This window comes from Pseudopodoces humilis, chromosome 6 (assembly GCF_049639895.1).
Source record: "Pseudopodoces humilis isolate 2021_Gansu_Grassland_sample_001 chromosome 6, ASM4963989v1, whole genome shotgun sequence".
NCBI lineage: Eukaryota > Metazoa > Chordata > Aves > Passeriformes > Paridae > Pseudopodoces > Pseudopodoces humilis.
In genome coordinates, this window is record NC_142205.1 from 12,715,106 (window position 1) to 12,722,912 (window position 7,807).

General features: G+C 54.9%; 1 protein-coding gene across 1 annotated transcript; it reads right to left on the reverse strand.

Moving 5' to 3' along the window:
- Positions 1 to 557: 557 nt before the first annotated feature.
- On the reverse strand, positions 558 to 3,121 carry MSX1 (msh homeobox 1). The gene is made up of 2 exons (XM_005517845.3): positions 2,572 to 3,121; positions 558 to 1,125 (listed from the first exon to the last, which is right to left on the reverse strand). The coding sequence occupies exons 1-2, from the start codon at positions 3,023 to 3,025 to the stop codon at positions 695 to 697; spliced, it is 885 nt and encodes a 294-aa protein (XP_005517902.1). The 5' UTR covers positions 3,026 to 3,121; the 3' UTR covers positions 558 to 694.
- Positions 3,122 to 7,807: the final 4,686 nt, after the last annotated feature.

The following is a 7,807-nucleotide window of genomic DNA, read 5'->3' on the forward strand; positions in this document are numbered from 1 at the left end:
AGCTGCTATAGCCAGTCCCTCTCTCATCCCCCAACTCACAAATCTGGTTTCTTCTTCAGTCACCCCCAAGAGGGCAAAGAGCAAGCAAACAAATTGCATCGAACAGTAGCTTAAAATTAATTTATTTAACAAATATAGCTATAATATAAATGATAATAAAATTTCAAATATACAGTATATTACATAGTACACAGAGCCCCTTCCAAAGGAGCTGGTGGAGGAGCAAAGAAGGTAACAGACAACGCTGTCACATGGGAATGGGAAAGGTTGTTTTACACTTCTACCTCTTGACCTTGCCTGGCAGAAAGCAAGAAAAACATCCCGTCTTTCAGTCCCCTTTTTCCATCTCTTCCACAGTTCCTTCCCCCATGGCAGGGTGCTCTCTGCAGGCTGCCAGCTAGACCCAGAGAAGCAGGACACAGTTGGCCCATCACCACCCTGCGCCTGGAAAAATCTGGGGTGATGCCTCGGGTTTCTGCCAGCTCCCCAGGACTGCTGAGGACATAAGAACAGCGTTGAGATAGGGGCTCAGCATCAGAGGGGGAAGCAGAGAGGTCAAGCAGAGCCAGACTGGCGGAGTCTCTGCCATAGGGTCCATGGGGAAGTCCACAGAGAAGAGCCAGAGGAGCAGGGAGGGAATGTGTGTGGAGCCAGCAGGAGCAGACAGCCAGCAGGGCTGGGCTGGGCTCAGGCTCTATGTGAGGTGGTACATGCTGTATCCCACATGTGCTGTGTACAGTCCCACAGGAGCCACGGGCAGCCCTGCCCGCTGAAAAGGGCTGGAGGCGCCGTACAGGGAAGCACTGGCCACGGCCGGGCCGCCCAGTGGGAAGGAGATGCCGAAAGCAGCAGGCGGGAGCATGGGCTTGGCTGCCATCTTCAGCTTCTCCAGCTCGGCCTCCTGGAGCCTCTTGGCCTTGGCGCGACGGTTCTGGAACCAGATCTTCACCTGGGTCTCAGTGAGGCTGAGCGAGCTGGAGAACTCTGCACGCTCTGCGATGGACAGGTACTGCTTCTGCCGAAACTTCCTCTCGAGGGCCAGCAGCTGCGCCGTGGTGAAGGGCGTCCGGGGCTTCCTGTTTGTCTTGTGCTTGCGCAGGGTGCAGGCGGGGGGGCTCAGCCGCCCTGTGCCGGGGAGCAGCCGGGGAAGAAGAGACAGCTTGGTTAGCAATGCCCAAACCCCCACAGCCTACAGAGTCCCCACCCTACCACAGGTGGGGTGGAAAAAGGGGGAAGTAGAGTCCCACTTGAAGCAAGCTGCCCCAAAACCACCAGTGTTGCCTGGGACACACATAAAATTGTCATGTCCCGTCCAAAAAAAAGAGAGACGTGGTTTATATCAGGAAGCTCCAACTCCATTAAGAACCTGGCAACAGGCAAGAATCACACACCCAAACGCTGCACCTCCTGCCTTCACAGCTACCCTGGTTCACGTAGAGGAGACGCAGATAATAAAGGGAATAACCCTCCAGAAAGAAAAAGTCCTGTTCTTTTTATTGGATTACAGGAAAAAACACCAAACAAAACGGGCTGGCTTCTCAGTCTCACACCCTCTTCATTAGGCCCCTGGGAACCGGATTAAGCATGTAATTAATTATGAGGTCTGAATTGACACTCATGCTCTATCTACCACTCTTCACCGTGGTCCGCTCCTCTCCTCTTATTTAAGATTTCTAAGGGTCTTCAACATCCATCTGCCCCGGGTTTACTCAGCAACAACAACTTTTACTTTGCAATTTAAATAAATTAAATCGCTGCTTTACGCTACGCAAGTCCTGCCGGCAAACCTGCCGTTCTCCAGGGACAAACGTTCCAGAGAAAGCAGCTCTGTTTGTAGGTTTTCTAAGGGCGACCCAAACGCTTGGAGAGCCTCAGACCAAGGTCACCCATTTCCACAGGATCCCTGGCCGGAAGAGAGCACGGCCAGGCCGAGGGCAGCCAGCCCATGCTGTCCAGACCCTGGTTCAGCATAGCCACTGGAAATTAACAGGGTTCTCTGATTTCGACTCTCACGTTGTTATTTTATTAATTTAGATCACTCTGCATTAAAGCAGGAAAACATCACAGATTGTGTGGCTCTTCGGACTTTGGAAATGCACTATTTAAGACAGCAGCCGGTGTGGCTGAAGCCCACAAAGCTCCCGCTTCTAGGAAACCGGTCTGTGCAGATCCTTATGGAATTACTCGAGCCACTTTCTGAAAAAGCCTCAGTGGTGCTGAGTCAAAATTTGCGTAGCTAGTTCGAGCCCCAGGCTAAATTAACAAGCTGGCCGTGTTGCTTTTTCTTTCCCCCCCGGTTAACATTTGGCACAAGATCTCACCCTGGCACGGCCGCTCTTCCTGTGCGTTCGCAACCATCCTCCACACACTCTCGAATCCGTTCAGTACTTTGGAAGGATCGAACTGTCCCAGAAAAGTACGAACCGCGCAGAAAGATATAGCACCAGAGGCAGGGAGGGCGAAAGCGACAGGAAAGCCCCGGCCACCCGCACAACTTTGCTCACGGTCCACGGGAGGGTCGGAGCCGCCCCGAAGAGCCCCCATCCCGCCTGCTCCCGGACCACTACTTACTCGGGGGAGGCGGCGAGAACCGTGGGGTTTGCATCCAGGGACTCCGCTCCTGCTTCTCGGGGCTTTCCGCCTTGACGAGCGTGTCTTCGGGCAGCTTGACCAGCCCCCCGACGGAGAAGTGTCCGCCGAGGGGCAGCGGGGAAGGCGGCGCCTCCGCCGACAGCGTGCCCAGGCGAGGGCTGAGGCTGGTGCGGGCGGCCGCCCCAGCGCCCGGTGGGGGCCCGGCGCCCTCGGGTCCTTCCCTGCCTCCCGGCTTCCTGTGGTCGGCCATAAGCGCCTCCACGCTAAACGGCAGAAGGGACGGGGAGACCTTGGGCTTGTCGCTTTCCTCCTCCCCGCCCATCGCAGCCGCGACGGGGAGCGCGCCGCCGGCGGGACTGCTGAAGGCGGATGCGGGCAGTTCGTCGCTGCGGACCCCGGTGGGCGCGGCGGTCATATCCACAGCCGGGGCCATGCAGGGGCGGCCCGCCGTCGCCACCGCAGCGCCGGGCGGGAGCGAGCAGGGCCGCCGGTCATGGGGCCGGGGCACGACAGGCGCGGGGGGCACGGCCAGCCGTCAGCGCGCTCCGGTCCCGCGCCGGCGGCGCCGCCTCATAAAGCAGCGCGCGAGCGGCTCCGCCCAGCCGGCGCGCGGGGGGCGGGGCCGCACCGCCCCATTGGCTGCGGCCCCGGCGGCGCGGGGGGGGGCGGGGCCGGGATCGCCGTCGGAGCGTCCCGCGCGCCCCGCCCCGCCCCGCCCCGCGGCCCTCGGTTCCGCTCCGCATCCCCCGGGCCCGCTCCGCATTCCCCGGTTCCGCTCCGCATCCCCCGGGCCCGCTCCGCATCCCCCGGGCCCGCTCCGCATTCCCCGGTTCCGCTCCGCATCCCCCGGGCCCGCTCCGCATTCCCCGGTTCCGCTCCGCATCCCCTGGCCCGCTCCACGCCCCGGTCTCATCTCAGGCGGGAGAGAAGAAGGCCGGGTAGCCGGCGCAGCGCTGTGCTGTGGAGATGGGAAGGTTCAAAACTCGGGGAAAAACGTATTAACGTCGGAAAAAATGCTGGCCTTTCTGTTCGTAAAGCGCAAGGGAGCGAGCATGAGCCCGATCTTCTGCAAAAGTGGCAAATGCCGGGCTGTCCCGAGTGTGGCCTCTCAAAGGCAAGGAGACCCTACCCGTTCCACAGTCGTTTTGTGGGTTTTTGGTTTTTTGTTTTTGTTTATTTTTGGTTGGTTGCTTGGTTGGTTTGCTTTTTAAATGAACGCCGGCCCTGAGATGTGTTCGATGTGACTGGAGATCTGTGTTTATATATACGTACCCGCATACACATCGCATAAATTGAGCTACTTCTCATGGCATAGATGTGTGCGTGTCTGCAGATAACGAAATGTTCGTTCACGTAAAAAGGAACACATAAACCCCTGAGCCCTTAAAAGTCCCGGCTATTTTGTTTTGTAAATTCGTTTTACGATCCCTTATCCCCGCGCCCAGGACGGATGTGCAGTAAAACAGAGCCGCTCTCTAATAACGGGATTGGCCGCTCGCTGAGAAAAGTTTATTGATAGCTGCAGGGCTCTAATCTACTCGGAACACAAGAGCCTCTTGCAGTCATTTAAGGGCAATTATCTAAACGGGGAGGGACAGCGAATTCCCTTTCCTTTTAACTGGACCCTATAAAGATGGTAGATTAGGAGCATATAGATTATGAAATGAATTGATATAATAGACATTTTATTAACTGATAAGCAACAGGATCTGATTGAAATGAATTGTCCTGCGCGCAGCTCCACGCACACTTTATCTCACACACGCGTGAGCATATGCCCTTGCGGGGTGTTTCCTGCGTCCTGCCCGTACATCACACCCAGCTCCCGCATGTGCTGTGCTCACGGATGATCCCTCTCATCCGTGGAGTGATCTGGAGGCGGTTTGCGGGTTACTCCCGCAGATTCCTATACGTGAAGGTGAACGCACTTTGCACGGACGTACAGCTCGCACTGATGCACCCAGCTGCCCTCCTGCTCCGTGCCGCCCCGCTGAGCGCTCCTGCGAGGCGGGAGCAGCGGTGCCACCGCCCAGCCCAGCCCGGGCTGGCTCCGCGCCCCGCCGGTACCGCTGCTGGTGCCGGTGCCGCTGCCGGTGCCGGTGCCCGCACTGCCCACAGCCTCCCCCGCGCCCCATCGGGCTGGGGTGCCAGGTCGGGCCGCGTCGGGGGGGGGGGGGTGGGGGTGCTCGGAGAAGCGGCTGCATTGCTAATTGCGAGAATAAACAATCTGTCACGATTAGTCAGTGCCTCTAATAGGCAGACAAGTGATGTTGTTTTTAGGCGCCAGCAGCGGTCTGATCAAAGGCTTCAGCTGGAGGGGGACTATTGAGGACGTTAACCCGCATCAAGGGAGCAAGGCGCCTTAGCCCTGGGACATCGGCACATTCAGCCTGACAAAATTAGTTTGCTCTACCAATCACACGACATTTTCCCAAAGTCCGGTACTCGGCACGAAGGTGCACCCCCCACTCCACCCCCGACTAAGAAAACACGCACATATATCGATGCATCGTGTTTCACAGTGTCACGGTGTCCCCTACACCCGATCCTACAGGTAGGATCTTGTTTTGTTTGGGTTTTTAAATTACTATTATTTTTTCCCTGATTCCAAACTTAACCATGCAAAAGAAGAAGTGATGTGTTTATTAGACCTCGAGGCAGCCCCTGGGCTGAGTTCAGTCTCGTTGTTTGAAGGAAACATGAAAATGAAAATTAGCGCTGCTGGCTTTTTTTCCCCTCCTCACTTTTCTTTTGCACAATGATTTGAACATTGGGATGTTGCTGAGATTTGAAGAGATGCGTGTGCGTCCCATACCGGGAGCGCTATCCTGCTTTCATTTAGAGTTGACAGAATGAGATAATTAGCTCTTTATTTATCTCCCAGCAATGAGCGCTTTGTGTTTACATTTCTGTCATACTCGCTGGTATTTCAATCACTGTAGCAATCACCATAGCAAGGACTTGATTCTAATTCACATGCTGACTTTTCATCTGTTGGGCTGAAAACGAGATGCCAGTAAAGTTTCTTTCGTTTCTTGCTCGTTTTTTTCTTTCCCTTCTTTCTTTATGGAATCTACAAATTTTAAGTTAGGAATTGGGAAAATAAATTTGCAAAACGAAATCTCCCCCAAGATTGATTTCTGTGTTCAGCGGGAAATTTTTAGTTTCCAAACTCTTCCTCCCTTGCTTACTGCACTTTTGGTGACCAAAACACCACTGGATTTTAGGAACTTTTTTAGGACCTGTTTCGTTTTGTTGGTACTCTAGTTTGCTTTTAGGTGCCTCTCTTTCCGCCCTGGGCTGCAAGGAAAATCGAAGTGAAAGGGCAGAGGGAAATGAGTGACTTTATTGGTGCTTGTTCCAGTCCGGTGTTTTTATTTGGAACCGTGGCTTTTCCCTGAAGGCAGTTGTGCTAGATAACAATATTGGGCAATTAGCATCCTAAACAGTCCCGTTTCAATATAATGAATGTGCTAGGCAAAGCCATTACCCATAGCATTTTATTTCGGTGTGAATACAACAAGGGCTGGGAGGAGTGCGTGGGGGATGGGGAGAAAGGACAGGAGGCAGTGCTAAGTCAGTTCAGGGCATTATCTGCCTTTTGTAAACGTTATCTTTGACTTAAAGGCAGAACTCAGAAAGGAGAGGGGTGCTGTTCTTTCCCTTGTTTCTATTTTATTTCTCCCGAGAAGAGAAGCTCTTAGGAGACCAGACGGTCCCGCAGGACACGAGCCGGCTTTGGGGACGAGCAGCTCCAGGGCAGTTCTGCTGAGCCGGGCACCGCCTGCGCGCTCCCTGCGCGCTCCCTGCGCGCTCCCTCTGCGCTCCCTGCGCGTTCTCTGCCCGTCCTTCCGCAGCTTTACTTCATCTCTGCGAGACTCAGCCCTGGGGGCAAAGAGCCAGAACTGTCGCAAGTGCTAAAAATGTCCTGCGGGCTTTACAAGCCCTCAAAGCCCTTCAAGTGCTCAAAGCCCTCCCTGTTTTCGTCGCTGTTTTCCGAGTGTCGGCAAAATGAGAAAACACCTCCATTCTTTCCTTTTTGTCTTCCCCCCTCTTTATTTTCCTTTTCTTTTCCTCTCCTTTTCCTCTCTCTCTTTCTCCCTACTCCTTTCTGTCCAGATTAAACATAAACCAAACTACTTTTAAGGCTTCAGGCACCTGGACTAGCCCTCGGGAGATCCCCAGGAGCTGTTTGGATGGCCAAACTCCTCGGTCGCCGAGGCGTGCCCGGCTCTTTGAGGGTCGGAGGAGCCGGGCTGAAAGGAAGGCACTATTTCAAGTGGCCTAAATTAATTTGATCGCGACATTATGATGCACTTGGAAAAGATGAAAGAAAAGGCTGGCCGTCTCCTCCAAGATCTCTATAATTATAGATAATATATCCTATTTCAAAGCAATTAGCTCAATCAGGCGTAACGAGGCACTTTGCTGCCAGGGAGTAACAATGCCTTACGGTTATTTAAGCTTCAAGATGTCAAGCAGACTTCGAGACTCTGCTTTGCCCAAAAGGGAACTTGGTTACCTTGGTGAAAGCCCCATGGCTAAGGCACTGGTTTCCCTTCAGTGACAACACCCCTACTTAATTTAATATATGTATTTAAAGCTCTTGCAAAGGTGTCGGCGCAGAAGAGCACTGCTCCTCCAGGCACGTTTGGGGCCGGTGCCTGTGTGGCATCGCCTCTGCCCCTGCCCGCCAGCATCGACCTACCTCACCTCGCCTGCTCACTCCGGGATGCTTGTGCTCTCCGAGCCTTTCTCCCACTCTGTGCCTTTCTTTCGCTAGTTTTTTGAGGTGACTCCTGCTATGTCTCAAGGAGTTCTGCAGGAACAGCCGCTGATGGGGCGCACTGGTCCTCCCAGCCCCGGTGCAGACCTCCCTGCCGAGTCAGCGCCTTCTCTCAGCCCCCAGAGTTTTACCCTGCCCTCACCTCGGCTTTTACCTGAAGCGCTTGCAGATGGCAAGGTCCCGAGGGCAGCGAGAGCAGTGCGCTAACCGCGAGCGGGATGTTCTGTGTGTGAGCCCGCTGTTCCGTGTGTGAGCCCGCTGTTCCGTGTGTGAGCCCGCTGTTCCGTGTGTGAGCCCGCTGTTCCGTGTGTGAGCCCGCTGTTCCGTGTGTGAGCCCGCTGTTCCGTGTGTGAGCCCGCTGTTCCGTGTGTGAGCCCGCTGTTCCGTGTGTGAGCCCGCTGTTCCGTGTGTGAGCCCGCTGTTCTGTGT